The sequence below is a fragment of the Dama dama genome, chromosome 11 (genome assembly GCF_033118175.1).
Source record: "Dama dama isolate Ldn47 chromosome 11, ASM3311817v1, whole genome shotgun sequence".
NCBI lineage: Eukaryota > Metazoa > Chordata > Mammalia > Artiodactyla > Cervidae > Dama > Dama dama.
In genome coordinates this window covers 2,162,458-2,189,013 of record NC_083691.1, presented here as the reverse complement: position 1 = coordinate 2,189,013, position 26,556 = coordinate 2,162,458, and the positions used below count along the sequence as shown (strand labels likewise).

The following is a 26,556-nucleotide window of genomic DNA, read 5'->3' as shown; positions in this document are numbered from 1 at the left end:
ACGTCCCCAAAACTGTGACGCTAGAGGTCTCCACGCCTATCTTGAGGCCAGCCCCCCAGGAGGTTGAGCTCTGCCCTCCAAAGCCCATACGCTTCCTGGCAGAGACCTCGCTGGGTCCCCACAGTCTCCCCACAAGTGGGGCAAGACAAGGACCACCAATGCCCTCCTCCCCCCCCCCCGCCGCTGACAGCCCAGTCCAGAGCCGGTGCCCAGCACGCTCAGCGCAGAGCCCACCTGCCAGCCACGGTGGTGCTGTTGGCCTTCTTGGCGGGCGCCTTCTTCTGCGGGGCCTGCTTGGCAGGCGGGGCGGCCTTGGCCCGCTTCTCGTCCTCGGCCTTGGCCTTGTGCCGCTCCTTGTCCTTGTCCTTGTCCTTCTTCTTTTTCTCCTTCTTCTCCTTCTTCCTCTTTGGCTTGTTCACCGGCGCCTGAGACAGGGCGGCCAGCTGCTCGTGCACGGCCTTCAGCTGGAAGACACAGGCCGCTGGGTGAGGACTCCGGGCTGGGCAGAGGGGCCGTGTCTATCTGCCAGGGTGGGGAGATGCTCCGGGAAGAGGTTTAAACTGCCTGCCCCGGGGAGAACGTCCACAGCTGAGCTCATGGGCGAGCCGCTGGGGCGTCACACGGCAGGGCTGCGGGGTGAAGACAGCACAGGGCCAGCAGCCAACACCAAACGAGGCCTGCGGGCGGCGGGCAGCATGTACGTGCTCCATGTGCCCCTCACCCCAGCAGCCCCCCAAGGGGCCCAGGGGCTCCGGGAGCCACGCTCCATAGGCGAGGAAATGGTGACCCCAGCCTTCAGCAGGTGGGCAGGCTGGGATGGGATGCCACACACGCCAGCCACATCCCGCGGCACAGGAGGGACCCCAGCCTGCGACCCCCGACGGGGCTCAGCTCAGCCGCCCAGACCCTTGGGGTGCAGCGGGGGTCATTGCTACTCGCCGTCTCCTCCTTGCCAGAGGGCCCCCCAGGAATCTAGCACCTCGTGCTCCCGTCTTGCACAGAAGGAGCGTGAAGCAGGGTGGAAGCAAACCTCGGGGTCAGAGGCCGGGGCAGGACAGGCTCGTTTCTGCCCCCGAGAGGCAGGTTCTAGGGACCACAAGGCTGTGGCCCCTGCAGACCTTTCTGGTGCAGGAAGAGGCTCCAGGGACATCCCAGCACAGGCGGGCTCACGGGGCCTCAGGCTGTGGCTGGGGAGGGGGCAGCGGCTGGGGCAGAGCCCGGGTCAGGGGGCGGGGGCGGGGGGCGGCCGCGGTCCCGCCTGAGCCCCCCGCCCCGCCCGGCCGCTCACCTGCTCCTGCAGCTCCGCCAGCCGCGTGGCCCGCTCCTCCTCTGAGTCTGAGCTGCCCGAGTCCGACGAGCTCTCGTCGCTGCTGCGGCTGCTCTCCACGCCCTTGCTGACCACGGGGGCCGCAGGCGCGGGCAGGGCGGGTGCCTCCGCCGGCTCGTCCGGCATCTTGGCGAAACGCATCTCAAACACGTCCTGTGGGAGAGCAGGGGCGGCCTGGGTCCCGGTGCCTGTGGGCAGTCCCCGGGGCGTGGGGAGACAGCCCGACCTGCCCAGGGCGCCTGCTCCCTGCCCCCCTCCCTCCATCCCTCCCTCCCAGGCACTGAGCGTGGCCCCAGACCAGGGGCGCAGGGCCAGCAGCCGCGGACGCAGCCCTGCAGGAGCGGGCACCCAAGCGTCTGCCTCCCGGAGAAGACGGGCAAGTCCTTTCCGCTCCAGCTCCAAGGCCACCGCCTGGTGCCAGACAGCGAGAGGCCTGCCCGGGAGTTGGGGCCCCTCCTGGGCCCCCAGACACCGCATCTGGGAGCCGCTCACGCTCTCCCATCTCTCTGCCCGGTGACACCACTGGAGCATCACCCCTCGTTCTTGGGGGGGGGGGGGGCGGTCCAAGAGCTGGCTCAGGGGTCGAAGTCCTGTCTGATCAAAACAGCCAGCTCCTGCTCAGCCCTGGGAGCACACTCAGCAAAGTTTCCCTCTTCCCGGTGGGAGCACGCGCAGTGAAGGCGCCCCTTCCCTGGGGGGAGCACACTCAGCGTAGGCACGCCGTCCCTGGTGGGAGCACGCTCAGCGTAGGCACCCCGTCCCTGGTGGGAGCATGCGCAGAGAAGGCGCCGCGTCCCAGGTGGGAGCACGCGCAGTGAAGGCGCCCCGGTCCCTGGTGGGAGCATGCGCAGAGAAGGCGCCCCGTCCCAGGTGGGAGCACGCGCAGTGAAGGCGCCCCTCCCTGGCGGCCCAGGTCCGTCTGAGACAGGCTGAGCGGCAGAAAGCGAGCCTTCTCTGCCTGGCTCATGCCCCTGAAGCCACACACACTCACACACACACGAGGAGGCCGTACTATTGGGCGTCCAGCTCTTGGAGGAGCCTGCTCTGGGTCATGGTTCCCCAGAATCTCCTGCTAGGGTTAAGGTAACAACATGCAGGAGGCACGCGGCCACCTCGGCCTGGGCTGCTCCGCCCTGGCTGGGGGGAGGGGGTTGGTCAAGTTCAGACTGCAGAGTCGGGCTCTAACCCGAGTTTGACTTGCACGGACACCAGTGGGGTCACGACAGTCATCAGCTGGTAGTGTTCCACCTGGGGAGACCCCCTTCCGTGGGATCAGAACAAACGTCATCAGCAGGTAAGGGCCCCACACCGCAGAGACCCCTTCAGTCGGATCAGGACCAGAACCAGCCGCTGCCCTTGGCCGGTGAGCCAACTTACAAGGTTTAGGGGTGTCGCAGAGCAGCGAGAGCGCGGGGCTGGGCAGAGCCTTCTGGTGTCAGGGTCGTGGTCTGAAACCGTGAGTCCGCGCGGCTCCCTCTGGGAGCACTGGGGTCGCAGGACGGCTCCGCGCCCGCCCAAGCGGGAGCCAGCAGAGCGGGCAGCATGCAGCAGCCAGCGCCCCAGGCAGGAGGAAGGGGAGGAAGGTCACCAGGACCCAGAGGCCCAGAAGGAGGGCCCCCTGCACCCCCATCTGGGGCTGGGGGAGCAAGGATGTGCCCAAGTGACCACACAGGGTTTACAAAATGGTTCTGAGCAAGGGATGGGGGACGTCTTAATGGAACAGCGTACTGGGTCCTGTGAAAAGAGCTCCTGGAACAGGACACACATCCACGGGGTCTCTCTTTCTTCTAAACAGAAAGCCTTCAGATTTTATCACATGTAAAGTATAGGTGCTGTTATTTACAAAAGGATTCCCTGGTTGCTCAGACGGTAAAGAATCTGCCTGAATTGCAGGAGAGGCCTGGGTTCGGTTCCTGAGTGGGGGAAAATCCCCTGGAGGAGGGCATGGCAACCCACTCCAGTGTTCTTGCCTGGAGAATCTCATGGACAGAGGAGCCTGGTGGGCTGCAGTCCATGGGGTTGCAAAACAGCCCAGGTGATCGCAGAGAGAACAGATTCCGTGTGCCAGCCTACACAGAAACCTGGGTCAGCCTCCAGACTGACGGATGAGCACGCACATGGGTGCACACAGGACACACGCACACCGGCGGCACGTGTGAGCGATCTGTGTGCACACAGGCAAGGTCCCGCCACTGAAGGCCAGTCTGCACCTCCCCGCAGGCCCCACGCTCCGGCGTTGTCAGCAAAGCCACGAGCCGCTGCCTGGCAGACACCCGCGGGTCCCGGCACGCAGCAACGTGCAGGCAGCAGCCTGCCTCCTCTCTGCCCTCACCCCGCCAGAACGCCTGTGGGCCCACCTGCGCGCTGACGCCCACCGGAGCCTGCCGCCCGCAGGAGGCAGAAACTGGCTGGTGGATCACCTCATCCCCAAGGAGCAGGCCACCACTCAGCCACCACTCAAGAGAAACGCACTCGTGGGTGAGGTCCCCGGACACCCCTCAACCCTGCGCTTTCCCGGGCTGGATGCTCCGGACACCTGCCCAGAGCGACTGACCCCGCCTTGATCAGGAGGCCCCACCCCCAGCAAGCGGCTGACCCCGCCTTGCCCAGGAGGCCCCGCCCCCAGCAAAGCTGCTGACCCCGCCTTCCCCAGGAGGCTCCTCCCCCAGAGCCGGGCTCACCTGCAGCTTCCTGGCCATGGCCACCACCTCGTGGTCCGGGGGGTTGTATTTGTAACAGTTGGAGAACATCAACCGGATGTCGGCGGCGAAGCCCTGCGCGTCTGGGTACTCGCGGCTGTCCATCTTCTTCTGTAAGACACACGCCACGGGCGTGAGGCACCGCCGGGCCTCGGCGCCTGCCACGGGTCCAAGCCAGCAGCCCGAGACCTCCTCCCGGGGCGCGGAGAGAGGGCGGAAGGGAGCTCGGGGTCTTGGAGGGGAGGATCCAGGAGTCCAGGAGAGGAGGGTCCGGGAGCCCAGGAGAGAGGCAGATCCCGGGGGAAAGAGGGCGGAAGGGGGCTCGGGGGCTTGGAGGGGAGGGTCCGGGAGCCCGGGAGAGACGTCGATCCTCGGGGAGAAAGAAAAAGGCGCTCACAGGAGTCAGCTCCCGCAGCCACCACCCACGCCATCCTCACCCCGAATCCCAGCTCTAAGTCCTGCGTAATTTTTCACACGTCCATGTCCCCGTTGGCAGGGAGTTCTGGCAGGGAACGAGCAACTTCCGGTAGGAAGTCACTCTGCGCTCCTTAAGGGGATGACTCAGCTCTCAGAATGAGACCCTTAGTTTTCTCCCCGGGGAATCCAGGTGCTGTTTGGCCAGCCTGCCTCATGGCAGCAGCCAACTGTCCTGCCATCCCCGTGAACACGGACAGTGGGCACCATGGTGGGGACAGGGTGTGACCTGACGGGGGCGCCGCACGGAGGCAGCAAGGTCAGCGCAGAGCGGGCAGCAGCTCTCAAGGTGTGAGCTGCCGGGCCTGGCTGGGTTCACGTGGAGCTCACGTGTCAGGGACCTCGGGTCGGGGGGTCTGAGGTGCCCACTGATCCTGGGGCCCGTGTTCCACTGCGCAGGACACTGTGGGCCAGAGCCCAGCCACCCACCCCGTCTGCACCCAGAGTAACAAAGTCCTGGCCTCGGAGGAGGGGCAGCGGGTGGTCAGACTTTAGGACCTGCAGCCCCTCCAGCCTAGCGCACATCGCCCTCCTCTTCACCCTCCTCTGCCCCCTTGGGAGCTTCCAGCAACTCTGGGGCTGCTGGGTTCCAGCCCTCTGTACAACCTCCCCACTCTGGAGCGGCTCAGCAAATGGGCACCCGAGACTCTCTCAACACCTGTGACAGTCTCAGACTCCGGCCCGAATCTGACTGCTGGCCACTGTCCCGGTGCACCTCGGAGTCTGGGAACCACTGCCCCACTGCCAAAACCTGCTGGGAAAGGGCCAGCCTGAGCCAGGAGCTGGTCAGGAAAGATGTAACCGAACCATCAGCAATGATCACCCCTGGGAAGGAGGGCGGTGGAACCAGAGGTGGGGTTTCCCTTCCCCTGCTGCTCGGCTCGCATTCTGACCCTCTGTTCGCATCATGCAGACGAAATATCGACCCAGGAAAAGCGGCTGGCGCTGCGGGACCCCAGGACAGGCAGGACCCCCAGATAACTAAGTGTGTCTGAGGAAGCCGGCGCCTGCCCTTGCAACCAGGGCGAGGGTCAGAAAGGGTGAGGAGGCCGCTCGGTCACCCAGCCCAGCAGGCTCCCCAGGAACCACTGCCCAGGACGGCTGGGCCTGTCCTGCCCCCAGGGGGAGCAAGACTTCCAGGAGGAGAGTCTGTCCCAGGGCAGCGTTTGCGGAGCGAGGGCAGAATGACTGAGACCAGCATCTCAGGGCCCCAACCCCACAGGTGCAGAGAAGCCCCCTCCCCTCGGTGGGGGCAGCTCTGCAGGGCCACACACGCTCCTGTGTGGCAGACACCCCTCAGACCCTCAGAGACTGAGACAGGCTGAGGAAGCAGACCTGTGTCCGGCCTGAGCTGCCTTGTCCACGTGGGGAAGACCCCTCAGGAGCTCAGTCAAGCCCCGATCCCCTGCCCTTGAAGTGGCCACCAGCCAGGAAGCCCCCTCCATCCCTGCTTGGCCCAAGCCTGCCCTTCTCTGCTTGTCCACCCCTGGCCTGACCCACTGCAACGCCCACAAAAGGCAAGGGAGAAGCCCCCGGGGCAGCAAGACCCTGGTGCGGGGCCTGAGAGGGCGGGGTTCCTGGGGTCAGCTCTGACACAGCCTCCTCCAAGACCCGCGTCTGTCTTGGGAGGGGCTGGGCCGTGAAGGGCCTCCTCGCCTAGCCTTACAGAGATGCCGCAAATGCACCAGGACAGAAAGAAAATGAGGAACGAAAGCGGCTCGACAGAAAGAGGTGACGGGAAGCCGCAGCTTCAGAGGGAACAGGGCAGAGCACAGCTTCCTTCAAGTCACTGCCGGGGCCCCGGGCCAGCCCCAAGGCCCTGCCTGCTGCTGTGGCCAGGCCGAGGGAGCCGGGCAGCTCCCTGGGGCCTGCGGAGCCGCCCCTGGGCTGGCCTGAGTGCACTGCCGTGGCCCCTCGGGACGTCCGGCGGGGGCCGCACAGACAGGGAGGGGGCGCGGTCAGCCGGCCGCCCGCGTACCTTGACCGTGCTCAGGTCCATCGGGTGCTTGATGATGTCATGGTAGTCGTGCAGCTCCAGGGCCTCAGCATCCACCGGCTTGTAGAAGGGCCAGGCGTAGGCCGCGTGCTTCTTGGAGAGCATCTCCTTGAGGATGCTGTCGCAGTGCCGCAGGTGCTCAGACAGCCGGCCCTTCTTGCCCGCGTGCTGGGGCACCTCGCCATCCTCCAGGTCCTTCTTGGGCGGCTTGATGGGGCGGCCCCCGCTCTCCCGCCGCGCCACCACCTTGGCCTGCTTGGGGTCTGAGAGCGGCGGGGGCGACTCGCTGCGGCTGGCGGTGATGGCCGATGTCGTGGGCGTGGTGGTGTCCGCTTTCCGCTTCACGCCCTTCTTCTGCAACAGCGGAGACGGCGGTGAGCCCAGGAGCCGAGCCCGCGGGGGGCGGGACGGACCAGGACCCGCCCGAGGGCGCTCCTGGAGCGCTGACCGCCCGCCAGGCCCCGAGCGAAGCGAGGGCATGCACAGTCACCGCCGCCCTCCCGGGGCCCCCGCGCCACGCAGGAAGCCGAGGCTCAGAGGGGCCACGGCACCTGCCCAAGGTCACACAGCTGGCGGTGGTGAGGCTAGACTCAGGCCACCTGGGCCCCCAGGCCCCACGGTCACGGGGGGCGCCCATCACCCTGAGACGTATCACGCTGCCCACCTGTGCCCACACCACGGCTTAGGGGCCTGCCACACCAGGGTCCCGCTGTGACTGGGACAGTCACCCAGTGGGGCTCGGGGACAGCAGATATGGGAGACCCCTGCGAACCAGAGGGGGCGTCCCCGACACGAGCCTCAAAGCGGGTGCTCTACGGACAGTGGCACGGGAGGAGCATGCGGGCGGCAGGGCGGGGGGGCCCAGAGACACCAGCAGGGGCGCAGGGTCTGGAAGCCAGGACCCCGGGGCCGAGCGCTGAGCGGGTCCAGAGCTGACTCTAGGAGCGGCTCCCCGCCCAGGGAGGGAACACCGAAGCCACCCGCCCGCCCCTGCTGGGTGGGCACCTTGGGGAGTGTGGAGCGCCTGAGCAGGCAGGGTGGGGAGCCACCCCAAGACCAGCTCAGGACCCCCCACCCCAACACCGTCAGGCAGGCGGGGCAGCCCCCGGGAGCCATGAGCACCCGGCCAGCGGCCTCCCCGGGGTCCGCCGCGTGCACGCCGCCAAGGCCAGCCACCAAGGGCGCTGCCCCAGCCAAGCCCCTGCCCCCAGGCTGGCAGGCACGAGCCAGCCACCCACACACGCACGTCACGGCGTGCACGGCAGGCCAAGCGCGTGCCGCGGGGCCCCTGGGCTCATGGGGACGCAGCAGACGGGACATGCTCCAAGGCAGCAGGGCGCTGGGCGGGACGGCCTGCCAGCGCCACCCAAGGGCAGGCAGTAGAGGCCGCGGGGCAGGGCGAGTGGCGTGTTACCTTGGGGGAGCCATTTAACCCCTCTGCGCGCCCGCCTCCTCATCTGAAAGATGGGGGAAACACTGCCTGCCCCCGAGGGTTGCTGTGAGGGTCAAAGCGGAGAAGACGGTGCACGTCAGCGGGAGCGGGACCCTCGGCCGTCCCTGCTGGCCACGGACCTCGCGGAAAGCAAGTACTCCGAGTCGGGTCCTGCAGGGGAGGCTCCCGGTGAAGCCAGGGAGGGGCGTGCACGGAGGCTGCCGCTGCCCTCCCCACACCAACCGCTGGAAACCCAAGCGTGCCCTCCTGCACGCCCCGCCGGGAGCCCGTCTGTACCACGGAGGCCAGAGACGCCGGGGTCCCAGCCCAGCCGCCCTCGCCAGCTGTGTGACCTGCGGCTCCGAACGTCGCTGTTGGGAATCGCGGCCCACCCCACGGGCGTATTGGACCGGTCCAGAGGCCCAGGGAAGGGACAGAGCGCCCCCCTACCCCACCCGGGACCGGGAAAGCTCACCTTGACGACGGGCGGTGTGGGAGGGACCACCGGGATGATGGGCGTGGCGGGCGGAGGGGGGGCGGCGGCCGGGGGAACAGGGACCGACGTGACGTTTGCGGTGATGGTTGGCACGGGGGTGGCGGCGATGACGGGCGTCTGGGAGACCGTGGGGGGGACGCTCTGGAAGGGGGTCGCCGGGCACACGGAGGACACGGCCGCCACTTGCTGTGAGCCTTGAGGGCAGAAGACAGGAGGCGGAGCTGGCCCGGGTCTGCGGCACAGTGTCCTCGGACCAGCCCCTCCTCCCGAGACCCTGGCCATTATCCTCACGGCGGCCATCTCTGAGGCCTGGGTGAGTGAACCAGGATGGAGCGGGTGGCCCAGAAGGTCACAGCCTGAGAGGTCGGAGCCCGGGGCTTAACCCGGTCCCCCAGGCCGTCACCGGGTAACCGGACGGAGCTGCAGAACCAGCCGCTGCCCCGCCTCTCCAGAGAACTGGCCCCTCCTGGGACCCTGGACAGCTCCCCATGGGGACCCACCGTGGTTCTGGGATCTCAGGACAGGGAAGGCCACCCCCGGGCTCCTGGTGCCGACCCCAACCCCCTGCCACTCCTGGACCATTCACAGAGAACATGCTGCGTGCTGGGGAGGCAGGGTCCTTGGAGGGGACACAGGAGAGGTGCGGCCTCCAGAAGGAGCAGCCTCCGAGCCAGGACCAGCGGGGAGGAGCCTGGGGACCCGGCAAGGCCACAGTCCCTGCCCCAAGCAGGCACCAAGGTGGGCGGCCTGCAGGCCACACAGCAGAGCGCCGGCTCCCAGGCCCCGACTGCCACCAACCGCACAGAGAGGCGTGCTGAGCCCAGAGGGGACACTCTCGTTGGCTCCGGGAGGCGGGCACCACCCCCCTCACCTGCACTCTGTGTTCCCGAAGCTGGTTTCCGGCCTTTGCCCTTTGGAGCAGGGGGCAGTAATTCAACTTCCTCCTGGGGCATCTGAGCCACTTTCTGCAGAAAAATTTTCTCTAAGGCTTGGGCCATGAGCACTATGTCATCTGTGGGCTGAAGACACGGGAGAAGCAGGGTCACGCACTGGAATGGAGCCGCGCTGCTCACAGCAAACGCGCAGCCGCTGCTCAAGAAAAATACGTATTTAAAAAGTTGTTACGGGATCTCGCAGGGCGGGAGGGAAGCAAAAGGAACACATTTTAATGTGGAAGCTCTCAGAACTCAGAAAGCACAAAGGATAAAAAGCCACTCCTTGACCCATCAGAGAGGAAACAAGGTCCAAGTGCGCAGGTGTTTTAAAGCATCTGGGGTGTCGCCTCCTTCTGAAAAGGCTGCTTGAACGTTCGCCGTGCCAGCAGGGCACGTGGGCCCACGCACAGGGCGGCCCCTCAGGCACGTGGCTCGTGGGCCCCGCACACGGGGATCGCAGCCAGACAAGGGCTGGGCAGGAGGCCGCGGCGGCCCAAATCGGTCTGAGAGCCGCTGCGACGCGCCTGGCCTGGTGGACACCGTTCAACCCCACGCCAGCATTCCCCCCTGGTCACTCACAGCAGCAGATGGGGCCCACGCCACGCCACCTTCTCACCTTGTTATAAATGTAACAATTTGTAAACATGGTGTTGAAGTCCTGCATACATTCACTCGCGCTCCAATAATAGTTATTTTCTAATCTCTTCTTAATGGTTCCCATGTCCATGGGGTTTTTTATTATCTTATGATAATCCTAGGAAAGAAATAGTCAAGGACATTACTGTTGGATTCAGTAAGACGGTTTTCATGATTCCTAAGTGCCTAGACTGCGCACGAGGCGGTCTTCTGGGGCAGCTCGGTGCTGGGGCTGGACCCAGGTTTCTGTCCAGCTGAGGGCAGGGGGGCGCCAGGTCTGGGGGAGCCCTGGGCCAGCACGAACCCTGCCAAGCCTCTGGTCTGACGGGGGTCTGTGTGGGCAGAGGACTGCAGAGCAGGTCTAGGCTCTGGACGAGGACATCTCGTCCCTGCATCCCAAACTTCACTCGAGGGCCTGCAGGTGCCCAAGGGCCAAGCTGGCTCAGAAGCCAGGCTGCCGAGTGCTGGCCCAGGGCTCCCCTTGCAGGACTCTGGGGTTCTCCGCTCGGGCCCAAAGGAGAAAGCCGTCAGACGGTCAGGCGGGCCCCAGGCATGCAGTTAGGGCGCCATCCCCAGGAAGGCCGGCCGCCCCCACGTAAGCACAGGACTGTGTGCAGACGCGTCACTGCGTGGGATGGGGCTGCTGCGGGGCGAGCCTCAGTGCGCCTCTGTGCCCAGGCCGGCCCACCTTGTCCACCCACGAGGCCGCGGCCTCCCGCTCCCCACACCCAGGCCCGTGTGTCCCCTCTGCCCTTCCATCCTCGCAGATTCTGGGCTGGGACCGCCTTCCTAGCACCTGCCACCTCCCTGCACCACCTGGGCCGAGGCCAGAGGGGCCGTCCTCCCAGGTCAGGGCGGGGGGCAGCGGGCAGGACCCTCACGGGCAGGGGTCGGGGCACTCACGGGCAGGTTCAGCTTGATGGCATCCACAGGCTGGTAGAAGGGCCAGGCGAACTGGTGTTTCCAGAGTGTCTTTACCACCACGTTCTGCATATACTGCAGCTGGTTGGTCTTGCGGCCGGGCTTGGCGGGGTTGGAGACCTCCGGCGGGGGCGGGTTCACTGGGCCCGGGGCCGCCGGGATCCCCGTGGGGGCGACTGGCGTCGCAGTGGACATCCTCCGGCTGCTCGCTCACTGGCCGTCACGGCAGCGGCTCGGGGAGGCCCTGGCTTCCTCTGTGCTCCCCGCCGAGGCGCGACATCCCATGTCTGGGCCCAACCAGGCAGCACCTGCAGGGCGGGAGGGGCCGCGGTGGGGATGGCTGGTCACCTCGGCCTCGGCCAGCTCCATGGGCGCATGAGCCCGCGCGGTCACAATGAGGCCACCTTGGTGCGTCCGCCCCGGTCAGGCCTGCCCTCACCTGTCACAGGACCACTGTCACGCCGCTGCCCTCGGGCCGGGGCAGGGAGAGAGACCCGGGACGGGAGGCAGAACGGCAGCAGGTGCCCTGCCCTGGGCGGGTGGGGGAGACACGAGGGGCGGGGGGCCGCGGGGGCGGCCGTCCAAGCGGAGGCCAAAGCCGCAGCCAGTGTCGGCTCACCGCCCACCAGCCACCGGCGCGTGGGGGACTGCCTCTACACCGGCCTGGACAGCAGCAACCTTCCGGGCAGCAACTCGCACATCGAGAGCTGTGACGCGGACCCAACGCCCGAGCCAGGCCGGCAGAAAGGCGCGGGGAGCACGCATGGCACACGGGTGATGGGGGTTCCAATGTAACCACGAGAACGGGCCCTGGTTTGTGATGGCGGCCGGGCTGTGACACGGCCAGTCCCCAGCCAATCGGGAAGGGCAGCAGGGGGCAGCGGACGGGGACTGTCTGAACCGCGGCCCGGCTCGCCAAACTTCCTCCACGCGCAGCGCTGGGAAGGAACTGGCCACCACGGCCTCACATGTGTCAGGAGGCCGCCCAGCCCCACGCGGACAGCTGTATGGCGGGTGACAGACGGGCCACCCCCAGAGTGGCTCCCCCGCCACGTCCTGGGAGGAAGTCGATGGTCCTCCCAGGCGGGCCCAGGCTGGGAGGCAGGGCCTGTGTGGGGGCCAGAGGGCCCTCAGAACAGCACCCGTCAGCCACGGGCACCACATCCACCAGCTACGATTTGCAAAAGCAGGTCGCTGTAACTTGCAGAGTGTTTCTAGCTGGTTGACATCCTGCCGGCAGCCCGCAATCTGCCACGTGGGCGCGTTTACACCACAGTCATCAGGGAAAGCTACACACCAGGGGCTTCCCCCAGGCCAGCGCCTCCTCTGCCTCCCCGCCAACACCAAGCCAGAGCGAAGACGACTCCGAAAAGAGGCCGGGCGCGTCCCACGCACGGAGCAGACCTGCCCGCCCGCTCCCCTCCTCGGAGGAACATTCTGGAACACCCCGAGGTGCCCCCCCAAGGGCCTGAGCGCGTCTCCTCCATGCCGGCTCCAGGGCCTCCCTGGGGAGGCGGCCAGGCCGGCTGGCTGACATCCCGAGTCCCCACCGCACAGCGACGGTCTGTGCCCCCCACCCCGCAGGTCTGACCACTTCTGGCCCAGTGCCACCGCCGCCTGCTGGGGTCCCCGCGAACCTGCCCCCGTCAATGGCCTTGCCCCACACGGGGCTCCCACCCCAACCAGCACTGCCTGTCCCACTCTGGCCTGCAGGCCCCGAGCTGACCAGTGACTGGTCTCCCCCGTCCTGGCTGCTGCAGCCTCACAGGCCTGTGTCTCCCCCCGCTTCGCCCCAGCGGCATCACCGGCTGGGCCTCCCAGACCCCAGGCAGCTCAGGGGTGCGGAGCAGATGCGGGGCCGGACCCCTGGTCCCAATCCCAGCTCTGCCCTTCACCAACCCCGGGATCCAGTCCGCCTGGGTCCCCACAGGAGTCAAGACTAAAGGAGCCCAGCGCAGAGCACTCAGGCCAGTGGACATGCGCCAGTCACCCCACGGGCCTGCCGATCTGGGGGTCCCCAAGGTCTGTTAAGGACACACCCTGTTCCTCCCTGATGTCGGACAAGCCCAGCCTGGCCCCCAGGCCGGGTGGGGCCCCAGGTGCAGGGAGAGTGAACCCCCCATTGCGGGCCGGGTGGGGCCCCAGGCTTGAACCCCCAGGTGTGGGACATGTGGGCCCCCAGACGCGGGGCGGGCGGGCAGGCACCCAGTACCCAGCGCTGCTGATATGCGGTCCTCGGGGGACAGGCAGGACACCGCCAAGGCCTGAAACCACCCGAGGGGACACGGGGGCCCCAGGAAGGGCCCAGGCTGCTGCCCAGGTGCAGCCCGGCCCCCTGCACACACAGGACAGGTGGACACAGCTCTCTGCAGGGATGTGCCGGGGCCGCACAGGGGCCCACAGCCTGCCCTTCGACCTCCGCCTCCTCTCCTGACCAGTGACTGGCCACTCCACACGGCGGACCGCAGGAGGCCAGCCCCCGCTGCAAACATGGACACACTGCTTCCGCGGCTGGGCGCCCAGGCCCCACAAGGCAGCCGGCTCCACCCAGGAGGGGCCACCTCCTGGGTCCCGCCTCACTCCCGCCCAGCCCCGGCATCCCAGACGATGCGGCTCAGCTTGGAGCCCAGTGCGGGCCTGGCACGCGCTCAGGGAACACCGACCACCGACCACCGACAGTCCCGAGGCGAGAACCACCGCGGACCCCGGAGGGCGTGCCAGGTTCAGCGAGGACACACACGGACGCTGCCGGACGCCCCACAGCCTGCGGCTGGCACGGGCAGGGGGCCTCTGCAAACAAACGCAGCCTCCGGCACCGCCACCAGGAGGGGTGCGGCCCCTGCACCCGGGCTCCTGTGGGGTGTGGGGTGCCTGCAGGGCTGTGGCGTCCCCCTGAGGGCAGAGGCCAGCGCGGGGCTTGTGCTCAGCAGGAAGGAGAAAGGGCAGCAGGAGCGTCAGAGGCTGGGCAAGGCCCCCACCCCAGGCACCAGGACTGCTCTCCCCGACAGGGCCGTGCAGCCAGGGGCTCGGGCAGAACCCTCCCAGGCGGGCCGTAGCGTCACACAGGTCACCCGGCGCTGTCCCTCTGGGGGCGGGTGAGGGGCCACGCCACTCCCTGTCGGGGCAAGCCCACCCAGAACGCAGCAGAGCCCAGATCGGGCCACGTGTCCAGGGCGAGCAGAGCTACAGCAAGAGTCTGGCCTCGCCTCCCTGTCAACCCTGCCGACCCAATAGCGAGCCTGAGGAAATCAGATGCTGGCTGAGCCCGGGACATCCTGGGACAGCAAGTTGACGGAGGGGCCCCCTGGGTGCCCACAGCGCGCGGGCCCATGGGCTGCTTTCTGCCTTTCTTGTGTTTCTGAACCGGTGGATTTCTTTTTTTAGGAACATGTTACTCTTGCAAAAAGCAGCAAGTGTAAAAGGATTTCTGGTTTGGAAAAAAGCTCCAACCCGGCCAAGCGTCTGGGAACTCCCGTCTCTTCCTCCAAGTTCCAGGACCGGGCCCGGCAGCTGTGCGTGCTCCATCCTGGGCGAGTCCTGGCCCCACGACGACCCCGAGGTCTCGGCTCGCCCTCAGCAGGGCTGTGAAAGGCGCCGTCGACCCCCTCACACCCCCCACCCAGGTCCACGTTGCCTGGATGGCCAAGAAACCCAACCAACGCCCACCTGTCCAGGCAGCAGGCGGCCACCCACCACAGCTGTGCCGTCCGTCAGCCACCTCGTCCGGGCGGGGGTCGGGCCGCATCCCGGGACCGGAAGGCAGAGGCTGCTTCCAGAAAGAAGCTGGGGCCACAGTCCACTAGCTGCCCCCCACCCGCCCCTCCAGGGCTCAGACCTGAACCGACATAGGTCCCAGAGAAGAGGGCCAGAGCCACGTGGGGACTTCAAACAACAAGACAGGCCGGGGACTCACCGCCCGGCCACGTCCAGGCTCACCATGCACCCGCCCCCAGCGGGCCCTGGCCAGGCCTCCCCAGCTGCCCTCCTGGGCGAGGTCACGGGGGCAGATGGTGGAGACCCCCGAAGGATGCTGGGTGGTCGGCCGCGGGCCCTCCACCCCCACTGAAGGGGAGATGCCACGTGATCCCACATGGCCAGTGAGCAGGCCCACCACACGGATGACAAAGCTGAGGCTCTGCCATCCTCGGGGTATCTCCTGAACCTAGCCATGGAGGGCCTCGAGGAACGCGAGCCCAGAACACCCCTGCCTCCCGACCTGGCTCCTGGCATCACAGGGTGAGAGAGGGTGCCCAGCAGTCATAAGACCCCAGATGGCCCCCCCACAACTGTGAGCAGGGCCCCCGCAACCCCGGGGGGTGGTCCCAGGCAGCGGCACCCCTCCGAGTTCCTGGTCTGAGTCTAACTTCAGCTGGGGATGCAAAGATGCCACAGACACGGGGGCCCCGCAGAAGGGCAGCGGGGCGTACCTGCCTAGGGTCTGCCACACCAGGTTCCAAGTCCCAGCTGCCCTCCTGGCTGACCACCGGCACGGCCGTCAGTGGTCAAGCGCTTCCAAGCCAGCCCCAAGGACAGAGGCACGGCGCCCACCCTCAAGGACATGGGGGCCGGGGACTCCTGGACAGCAGCTAAAGAGCCGGGGACACCAGCCCCTCAGGGGGGTCTCCTCACCCAGCAGGCCTGGGCTCAGCGTGGGCACACGGACAGTCCCACCCCCTCCCTTCAGCCCTGCCAGGCCCCACCCAGGACGGACGCTGATCACCTGCCCACCTGGCCTCCCTGGCTAGGGACCCAGACAAGAAGACTGCAGGGGGGCCAATGTGGCCGGGTGCCTGCGTCCACTGGCAGAGACTCCAGAACCTCTTCCTCAAGAGAGCCCCGCAGGGGGTGCCCACAGGTCCCCTCCATCGAGAGAAACAAGGCAAACTCAGGAGTGCGGGTTTCCAAAAGGCTCCAGCCCGCTCCCATGGCCTAAGCCCCTGCGGCTGGGTGGGGGCACCAGGAGGGCCCACAGAAGGAACAGAGGAAATGTCCGGCGGGGAGCCCCCCTCGGGGGCCCCAGGTCAGCCCCTGGCAGCACTACAGGGGCAGGCTGCAGGTGGGGAAACTAAGGCCCAGGGCACTCAGGCCCCCACCACGCGGACAAGCTGCCCCCTGGGGCGGGAGCAGGGCCCCCATAGACGCCCGTGACCCCCTGGGACGTGAGTGCCCCCACTCCAGTACGCTCAGGGCACAAGCAGGCAATGCCCGCCGTGATCAGGCTGGGAGCAACCCGCAGCCTCACGGAACAGGCCGGAGCCCGACTTCCGCTCCCCCAACACCAAGCGTGTCCCAACGGAGCCCCCAGGGTCTCAGAACCCAGCCAGCGCGCCTGCATTCCTGCAGCCCCCAGGGTCTGAGACAACGTCCCAGGTCAGACACGACAGCCTGTAGGGAAACATGTCAGCCTCCCGGGGAGGTAAACACGGACACAGAAGGCCGACCCGCAGCGGGAAGGGCCAGCTGCCGCTGCAAAAGAACGAGGAAGAAAGCTCACTCCTTGGGGCAGTGTTCTGGGGTCCCAGCTGCAACTCAGGAAGGCTGCCGGTCACTGGGATCGGCTTCTCCACCCAGCCCGGGATGCCTCGGGGCCCCTCGAGGCTTGGGGGGGACAGCCGGGGCGGGCGAGGCGGTGCCCACCCCCAGCACCTCCGCCCTGGGCCAGCACGCTGGAAACACCTGCTGGACAGTGAGAGGGAGGCGTCTACGTCCACACAGTCATTTGATGACCGTGGACTCACCGTCAGCGCTTTGGGGGTGACAGCGATGTGCGGTACAAGTCTTTAATAGCCCTGACACTTCAGAGAGGAGGATCAAGTCTTATGCAGGAGATACGTCTGCTCTGTGATCACAGGGGTGGGAGGGGGGCTGAAATGACTGGGGGTCTCTGAGTAGAAGCGGGGCATGCAAGGGGCCTCCACGGCCCCTCTGCTGGCCACACTGGGAAGCCCCCACCTCAGGAAGAAGAGGCGAAGCCCCCTTTCCTGGGGCACTCAGGACCCTGCGCCCCCCACCCCACAGCAATAGTGAGGTCTGGGGGGCAGAGCCCTGCTCCCTGGGCTCCCGGCCCGGCAGAGACGACCCAAGGTTTGGGCACGGGGACTCAGGCAGGAGGCCCGAGATGGGGTGGGAAGCACAGGTGACAGAGCCCAGACGCAGGGGCAGACCTGCAAGGCGCCCAGGTTCCCCTTCACCCCGGTCTCACCTCCTGGGATGAACACACAGGAGCAAAACATGCAGCCCGCCCCCGACACCCCCAGGCCCACTGAGAACCAGCCCTCCAGGAGAAGGCTGGGAGCGGGCGCGGGCAGAGAGAGCTGGGAGCTCTCGGCCTCGCCATGACGAGGCTCATGCGTGCCCTGCGTGGGGACCCCCGGACCCCAGCCCCTCAGAGGGGAGAGCGAGGCTGGGAGCACTCCCCCCTCCACACACACCTCCTAGGGAGCCCCCCCACACACACACACCTCGCGGGGAGCACCCCCCCCCACACACACACCTCACGGGGAGTACCCCCCAACACACCTCACGGGGAGCACCCCCCACCCACACAGACCTCCCTACCCACACGCACCTCCTGGAGAGCACCCACCCACACACGCCTCCCAGGGAGCACCCCCACCCACACACTCCTCCTGGGGAGCACTCCCACACACACACACCTCCCGGGGAGCACTCCCCCCCACACACACCTCCCAGGGAGCACTCCCACACACACACACCTCCCGGGGAGCACCCCCCACACACACACCTCCCGGGGAGCACCCACACACACACACCTCCCGGGGAGCACCCACACACACACACCTCCCGGGGAGCACCCCCCCACACACACCTCCCAGGGAGCACACACACACATCCTAGGGAGCACTCCTCCCCCCACACACATCCTGGGGAGCATCCCCCCAAACACACACCTCCCGAGGTGCCCGCCGCCAGGCCTGACGGCAGCACCACAAACGTGCGAAGGTCAGAGTGAGAGAAGCCTTCCCTCGAAGAGAGGGGATCTGAAACCACCCGGGGCGGAAACGCTGACAAACCGCAAAAGCCCTCGAACGGCGAGAGGAAATGCAGACAGGGGTTGGGGCGGGATCCCACGGGAGGGCCCAGAAAGCTGAGCGGCTGGCTCAGGGCGGTGGAGGGGTGGGGCCGGGGGTCACTGCGCGGCCGCCCCACCCTCTGGGGCCACACACCCGCCACTCCGTCGCGAGGGACTCTGCAGGACACGTCCAGACACAGGTGGGGGCGGGGGCGGGTGTCCCAGCTCCACAGCAGGCGGGCCCAGAGGTCACGGCCATCTCCCCGCCCCTTCCCAGGGTCCCTGGGCTCAAGGCTCTGGGACCCGCTTCCTTCCTCCCCAGGGAACTGTGATCAGAAATAAAACACAAACTCAGCCCCTCTAGGACGGCTCAACCCGGAGGGCCGCATCGAGAGGGGCTGGACACCAGAGCCCTTTAGGCTCCTGGACAAACAAGGGCAGAGTGTGGACCTCTGTCCAGGGGCCACGAGGGAAACCACCCAGAAAACGCAGCCGCAGTGGCGGCTCCAACCCTCCCGCCGCAGACAGGACCCAGCGGCCGGAGTCGGGCACTCCTGGGCGGCCTGGTCTCCTCCATGTCTCGGGAGATGCTGGGGGGAGGGGGGGGTGCCCAACCCAGGGGCTGCTCGCTCACCACCATCGGGGGACATGCTTTCAGCCATGGCCGGGGGCGTTAGCGGGGAGGTGGGCAGGGTCAGAGGAGGAGGCAGAGGGGTGAGGAGCCACAGGACGCTCTTAGCTTGGGGGGCGTCGGGCCGAAGGGGGATCTCGAGCCAGTCAGGCTGGGGGGAGCCTGGTGGGGGACGTGGGCACGGAGGGCGGAGGTCAGAGGCTGGAAGAAAGCCTGGGACGGGCGCCCCATCCCAGTGTCAGCTCCTCCCCACCCTCAGCCCAGCTCAGACCCTGCGGCCTCGCCTCCTGAGTTGGGGGGGTCCCCCCCACCATGACGCTGCCCCATCTTCCTGGGTCCCATCCCAGCATTGGCGGGGGCCACAGGGGCTCCACTTTCCGGGTGGGGTGGGAGGTTCAGTGGTGAAAGGGCCCAGGGCAGAGCCAGGCTGTGAGCAAGGCCATCCACCCAACCCCGGAGGCTCCGCACCACATCCCAGAACGGCCGGGAGAGACCCACAGAGACACAGCGCTGACCCACAGGGAGGGGCCAACCCGCCGCCCCAGCACCTCTGCCAGGGGCGGCCGGGCCTCAGGAAACAGGAGCCGTGTGGGCAGGGTCGGCTTCAGTGACAGACGGAGCCAACTGCCTCCTCCAGCGAGGGGACGCAGGGGCCCGGCGAGGGGCCTCCGAGCGGGTCAGCCAGGCGGGCAGGGGCCCCACACACCCCAGGCCCTGCTGGCCACCACTGCCCACCTCGCAGGGGTGAGTGCCACCATAGCGGACACCCAAAGGGCCGCTCCCCAGAGTGACTCAGCCCCGACCAGGGCCTGAGCCCACCCAGAGTCAGGGCATGACCCCCCCAGGCCAGCCCCATCGCATGCCCACAGCACCCCCGGGTCTTCGAGGTCCGAGTAGTCAGAGCTACGGTTTTCCCAGTGGTCACGTATGGATGCAAGAGTCACAGCGTAAAGAAGGATGAGCGCCGAAGAATTGGTGCTTTTGACCTGTGGTGTCAGAGGAGACTCTTGAGAGTCCCTTGGACTGCAAGGAGATCCAACCAGTCCATCCTAAAGGAAATCGGTCCTGAGTGTTCATTGGAAGGACTGATGCTGAAGCTGAAACTCCAATACTTTGGCCACCTGATGTGAAGAACTGACTCATTGGAAAAGACCCTGATGCTGGGAGGGATTAGGGGCAGGAAGAGAAGGGGACGACAGAGGATGAGATGGCTGGATGGCATCACTGACTCAAAGGACATGGGTTTGAGTAAACTCCGGGAGCTGGTGATGGACAGGGAGGCCTGGCATGCTGTGGTCCATGGGGTCACAGAGTCAGACACGACTGAGCGACTGAACTGACCTGAACTAAGGAACCAGCCTGGCCCACCGAGAGTCCTTGGCCCCCTCCTGACGTCACCATGTCCTCTCAGCTCTGCACCCCCCACAGCTAAGGCTCCTCCTCAATCCAGTGTTCCCTGACACCCCATGTTTCTGCCCAGCCCACCAGCCTACCTGGAGAAGCCAGCTCTGCTGTGGGGTCACTGCTCACAGTGGGGGTCAGGCCAGCCACGCCCCCTGAACTGTGTGAGGCTGTCCCCACCCCCCTCAAACAATCCACCCTTAAGAAAAACCAAAGAAACCATAGAGACGCTGCACCAGCGGTGCATGTCAAGGGCTGGAAAGCTCCAGGGGAATTCTCAGGGCGGGGGGGGGGGGGGCGCGAGGGATGGGCCACTCGGAAGGGGGGATGACGCCAGGGGACACACGGAGGACAGCCTGACCAGCCCCCACGCTCCTGGAAAGGGAGGGAGGGACCAGCCTCTCCGGGCCAGTCGGCCCCACAGACGATGCTGGGGTCAGGCGGTCACTGCACTTGCCGGGGGGCCTGGCCCTGCGTGCGGTCACTGTCGCCTGTCCCAAAAGACAACCCCCATTTGACCCCGACAACCATGTGGGCAACTCCGGGACCCTGAGCGAGAGAAGGCTCCACACACACCATGCGTCCCAGATTAGACTCAGGCAGTGGCCGCGCCCGCCAGGGCCCTCCCGAGCTCACACCCCAGGCGGCAGCCCTCAGAAGGACGCTGACCCTTCGCCCCACGTAACAGACGGGACCCAAGACCTAGAGGGGCCGGGAGGCTGTGGAGCCTGAGCAGGGAGGCGGGAGATCAGGCTGGGACTCCACAACCACAGGCCAATCCCAGTGTTGAGGGGCAGCCAGCGCCCCGCCCCCAGCGCCAGCCCAGAACGGCACCTCGCATGGCCCAGCCTCGGTAAACCAGGGTCCCCACACAAACACGCTCCCTGGGTGCCCACACGTTTCCAGGGCAGCAGGGGCGCCCACGGGAGGGCTGGCCGGAGCCTGGACGCCCTGGAGAGGGACCCGCACGCGCTCTGAGCATGGGGGGTGCCCAAGAGCCAGGGGTCACAGCCGCCACCCCTGGGACCCTTCCCACAGCCCCAGAGCTCACACGCTTACCGAGCGCAGTCTCTCCCTGCCCTCGGGGCGTGGGGGTGCAGGCTCCGACATCTCAGGGGACCGGCACACGGCCAATGGTGTCTTCCCCACCCAGACCCCCAACGGCCCAGCCGGGACAGCCTGCTGGCAGCTGAGACCGCAGAGCACAGAGTGGGTGTGGCTTATCTGGGGCGCACAGGCAGCAGGGCCCCAGCTCTGCACCAGCAGCCCTGGCACCCGGCAGGCATGGCCAGCGCTCTGCCCCAAGGGCGGGCAGGCTGGGGGCTGGGCAGCACCCCTCTGGCCCTCTCCTCCCACTTGCACCCGAGTTTCACCCTGCTACACCGTCAGACCACGCTGCCCGCCAGCTCCTCCTGATAACACGGCACAAAGGTCCAGCTGCTTGACACGCATTCCCGCCCCCAGCTACCAGGGACCTCGGCGGGGACCCCGCAGCGCCAGCTCCTCACAACGGGGCAGCATCTGGGACACGCGTGCCCCCAGCTCTCCCGAACACACTCCTGATCACCCTCCTGAACCCAGATTCCAACACTTGTAGGAAAATCCCACAGGGCGCCTGCGGCACCCGGCACCCCAGGTGGCAGCCTCTGAGCACGGGGAGTGTTCTCCCAGGCGCCTCGTGACCTCCTGACCAACTCCCCCAGTTCTGCAGCAAGGATGGTGGAGGGCGTCCCCCCATGTGCCTGCCAGCTCAGACTCCAGCTCACAAAGACCCTGACAAGGGGTTAGGTTCAGACCAGGTTCTCATATGCAACAGTGAAAACCTGGCCGCAGAAACAGAGGCTGACCCACAGCGCTGACGCAGCAGGGCCTCTGGACACACCCCCCACCCCGGCCCAGGTAACTATCATCTCCACTCGCAGACCCAGAAACGTCACCCTTGGCCTTTAAGAGCCCAGTGTTTGTCGCAGGCAGGACCACAGGCCCCCAGAGCGGGGGTGCAGGTGCCAAAGGGGTTCATGACTCAAGGGGGAGCTGAGGGGGTCAACAAGCTGCCCGCCCCCTGGGCACCTACCGATCAGCACCCTCGACCAAGTGCCTGGGCCACCCAACACTGTTAAGACACCTGTGGACCTTGTCCACGGACACCAGGGGGCAGAGCTCGGGGTGCGGCGGAGGGCGCTCTCCGGACAAGCTCCCAGCAGACAGGTGTGTGCCTAGCACGATGCAGCTCTCTGCCACACGTCATTAAAGTTCCCTTTGGAGGCAAGGAATGCTGACTAGACGCTGGCCGCTGGCACGGGGTCTACGAAGATCTGACGGGCGCCCTGTGCCTCTACAAGCCCGCCGTCTGTCAGGCAGACCGGAAGGAGGACCAGCTACTCGCCAGACTGCCCCGAGACTGGTGGGGAGGGTGGGGGGTCTGCAGAGCGGCTTTGCACATGCATCTGGGCAGACGCTCCCTGGGGAAACCCCACTCCCCACCCGGGCCAGCTCCCCCGGCCCCACAGGATGAGGAGCGCTGCTCCCCAAGGAGTACAGGACCCCAGTGGTGGGTGCAGGGCCAGGCTGGCCGGGGCGGTGTCCTGCACCAACCACTGCACTGCGATCGGTGGCAGGGGGCCAGCGCTCCCCAGAGAGCCTCTGCCGCCCAGAACCAGGAAATGGCCGTGGGCGCGGGGCGCAGGGCTCGGACGACTGGCAATGCGCCAGGCTGGAGGAAGAGGGCGCAGGAGGCGCGGCTGGCCCCGGCGGGCGCTGGGCGGGCGCTGTCTACCCCGCCGCACCGCCCCCCCCCCCCTCCACTTTCACTTTCTGCCCGCGAGCCCGGCGGGCCCAGAGTATTTAACAGATTGCCTCCGGCCCTGCGAGCTCACTTCCCAAGCGCGCACGGGCTGTTGTGGAGGGAAGGCAATTACTCCACTTTCTAAAAACAAAACAAAAATCGACCGGCGCCGCCTGGCCCTCCTTCCCCGGACGTCCCCGCGGCGGGGCTGGGGCTGGATCGAAGCTTCTGAGGAGCTGCTGGGGCGGGATTCCAGAGGCCTGCCCCCCTCCCACCTCCCAGGTTACCAGAAAGGTCAGGGAGAAACAGCCCACTCCGCCCCGCGTCCCCTCCCGCCCCAGACGCCGTGCGCCCTATCTCTCCGGATCTGTAACCGCGAGCACACATCAAGGCCTCACGACAGAGAAGGGCAAACAGAGCTTTATTTGCAAATAAGAGGCCGGATTCCCGGCTGCAGGAGGATGGTGGAAGGGGAGGGAAGCGGGGAGGTCCCTAACTCCTGAAGCCAGACCCTCGCAGGGATTCAGGCCTTTTCTTCACCCCCTAGAATGCCAACCTCTCCCCCAGGAGTAATGCCATCCAGGGACTCAGGAAAAGAACCCCCATTTTAAAGAAAGAGTCAAGAAGAAAGCCTACAAAACAAGCTTTAAAAAAAAAAAACTTTTTTCTCTGTCCTCACTTGGGGGGGGGGGGGTGGCGCGCAGCGATCCCTCAGTTACACGCCTTCCGCCCCCCGCCCTCCCCGGCCCATAGTTTGCCCAAAGGATACACAACAGCACCCCCCAGCACCATTAACTTTGCAGCCACAACCCAGGGAACACACGGGAAGGAGCCCCAGTTATGCGCTTCTGGGTAGAAAGCTTCCAGCCAAAATGAAGGATCGCAGGACGGTCAGGGACTGGGCCCAAAGGCGGGAACCCGCAGGGTGGACCACGGGACCACCCCCGGGGGGTCTGCCGGCGGACCCGCGCCATGCTCCCACTCTTATCTTTCCAAAACCTTTTGCCCCTGGCCCCGAGTGAAAAGGAGGCGACCCAAGGCCTCCACCCCCGGCCCTGACCCCGACGAGCAACCGGCGGAGAGGACTCCCCCGAGCCCCACGTTTATTCTCGGGGAGTCCACGAGGGCCGGGGGAGCCGTGTGAGGCCTGGGGTGAGCACTTCTCCCCGATGGGCTTGTGCCGCGCTGTCAAGCCAGGGCCCAGCCCAGCTCCTCCCGCTCCAACTCGATCTCGGCCGTTGTAAGCGCTTTTCACGCTGTTTTTCAAAACGGGAACTCCTCCGGGCTGCAACGACCCAGCAACTCCAGAGGGCTCAAAGTCAGCTCGGGCCCCTAACTCTGTAGCGAGCGGCCTCCACGCCGCGCCGCCAGCCTCGCCCCCCGCCCCAGCCGCGGCGACAGCCCCCGCGCGAGCCCCGCGGCCAAGGACCGAGGCGGGCCGGGCGCGCGCGGGCAAAGTGGCGCCGAAGCTCTACCTTCCCCTCCGCGTCCTCCCCGATCCCCCCTTCAAAAGATGGCGGGCGGAGAAAAGGGGGGGAAAAAAATCCTTTCCGTGAGGGAGGGAGCGCGGGAGGTCGCTGGCGCAGGGCGCGCGGGCCGTGCCAACTCCAGGCTGCGAGCCCCGGCCGCGGCGACGCCCCCGAGCCCGGGACGCTGGCGGCCAGGAGGGCGCGGGCGGAGGGCCGAGGGGAGGGGTCCGCGCCGCCGCCGCGACCCCGGGCCGCCGCCGCGCTTTGTTGCATCGTGGCCGCGCACAAAGGCGGCGGCGGAGACGGCCGCCCGGGTGCCAGGCTCCCCGGACGCGCCGGCGGCCTGCGCGGGGCGCACGGGGCCGCGCTCCCCGGCCCGCCCGGCCCGCCTCCGCCCGCGCCGCCCGCCGCCCCGCGCGCGCAAGGAAGCAAAAGAAAGGCGTACTTGGCCTCGGCGGCTCCGGCGGCCGTCCCCTCCCGGCCCGCGCGGCCGGCTCCTCTTTGGCTCGCCGGCCCCGGCAGCATAATAGACGCGCCGGAGCCGAGCAGGGCTCATGCGCTGCGCCGCGGCGCCTGGCGGGAGTCGTAGTCCGCGGCCGGGCCCGCGCCGGGGCCGCCCAGGGGAGGCCGTGGCGCGCGGACTACATGTCCCGGCCCCGCCGGCGCCCCGCCCCGCCCCGCGCGCCCCCGCCCACAGCCCGCCCCGCCGACCCGGCCGCGAGCGGGCCGGGCCCGGGGGGCGCGCGGGGGCGGGGCGGGGCGCCGGTGGCGACTCGGAGACCCTGCGCGGCGCCCCCGCGCCCACTCCGGCGCGGGGGACACACGCCTTTGGGCGTATTTCCTGGTGCCCAAAGAGGCGCGCAAAAGGCGGGAGGACGGCCAGCGCCCGCCTGCCTCTCCCACTCTCGCCCGAGGACCCCCGAGTCGGTGGGGCCGCCCTGGAAACCCGGGCGCGCACGGTCCGGGCGGCGCGCACCTGCCGGGCGCCCATGTTTGTAAACAAACCGCGCGCCTAATTAGCCTGGCGGGGGCGCGCGCAGGAGGGCGGGGGCGGGGCGTCGGCGCGCGCGCAGGGGCGGCCCCGCCCAGGGAGGAGCCGCGCTCGGCCGCGCCCCCATCTGCCCCACTCCCGCCAGCCCGCCCACCTCCGGTCCCCGTATCAGGCTGGGGCCTGGTCGCTCGAGTTCTTGGCCGTGGGAGGGGCCGCCAGGTGCCCCGTGCTGGCGAGAAGCAGGGGACGTTCCCGGCTCTGCCCGGAGACCTGCCCCCCGCGCCCCGCCCCCCCCGCCAGCCTCTTTCCCATCTTCCCCTGTGAGAGGCAGGAATGAGATCAAAGGTCCCTAGGCTGGGATTCCAGCAGTGGGCCCCGAAGGTAAAACCTGTGGGCCCTGGCCCTTTTCTGTATTTTGAAAGATTCAGCTCCTGGACACGTCTGATATCTTTTTTTGGGGGGTGGCAATTCCACCTTAGGTCGATTTTTATCTAGCTATAACCTAAAGTAGGCTTCCCTGGTGGCTCGGAAGGTAAAGCGTCTGTCTGCAGTGCAGGAGACCCAGGTTCGATCTCTCAGTTGGGAAGATGCCCTGGAGAAGGAAATGGCACCTCACTCCAGTATTCTTGCCTGGAAAATACCATGGACGGAGGAGCCTGGTAGGCTACAGTCCATGGGGTTGCAAAGAGTCAGACACAACTGAGCCACTTCACTTTCACTTTCACTTTCATAACCTAAAGTGGATACACTTTGCCTATACTAGTGAAAGTCACAGTCCTGTCAGGTTCTTTGTGACCCCATGGACTATACAGTCCATGGGATTCCCCAGGCCAGAATACTGGAGTGGGTAGCCGTTCCCTTCTCCAGGGGATCTTCCCAACCCAGGGATTGAACCCAGGTTTCCTGCATTGCGGGCGGATTCTTTACCAGCTGAACCACAAGGGAAGCCCTTCCATATGTTAAACCCCCATGGAAAGTCAAAGCATAACAAATTTTCCTTGGTACCCGCTGATCCTGCCAGCCGCAAGGTGGAGTTTCCTTGTGTGGGCTGGATCCTTCCCAGGCCCCTGAGGTCACTGGGTTTGTTACAGGTTGAGCAGGTGTGCTGCTGCCGCAGATGCGGGCGTCTTTATAAAATCAACATTAAAGCGGACGCCGGCTCACCTGAGCGGGTGCGGCCCCACACCCACCCAGCGCAGGCCTTCTGCGCCCGGCTTACAGGTGAGGAAACCCTGGGTGCTGAAGTGGCCATGGGGCACAGAGAGCTGAGACACCAACGCCTGGCCTCCGGGGAAGTGCAGCTTGTAGAGGAGGCCAAACCCTTCCCCCA

At 67.0% G+C, this 26,556-nt stretch overlaps 1 protein-coding gene across 1 annotated transcript in view; it reads right to left on the bottom strand.

Moving 5' to 3' along the window:
* BRD3 (bromodomain containing 3) overlaps positions 1-24,804 on the bottom strand; it is a 36,166-nt gene extending 11,362 nt beyond the window's left edge. Inside the window, exons 1-9 of the mRNA XM_061154217.1 lie at positions 24,681-24,804; positions 10,899-11,224; positions 9,976-10,113; positions 9,296-9,443; positions 8,404-8,618; positions 6,479-6,850; positions 4,009-4,137; positions 1,289-1,480; positions 235-464 (exon numbers count right to left, since the gene is read on the bottom strand). Of these exons, the coding sequence (XP_061010200.1) occupies positions 235-464; positions 1,289-1,480; positions 4,009-4,137; positions 6,479-6,850; positions 8,404-8,618; positions 9,296-9,443; positions 9,976-10,113; positions 10,899-11,111 (1,637 nt within the window). The 5' untranslated portion in view covers positions 11,112-11,224; positions 24,681-24,804. The remainder of the gene's footprint in view (positions 1-234; positions 465-1,288; positions 1,481-4,008; positions 4,138-6,478; positions 6,851-8,403; positions 8,619-9,295; positions 9,444-9,975; positions 10,114-10,898; positions 11,225-24,680) is intronic.
* Positions 24,805-26,556: the final 1,752 nt, after the last annotated feature.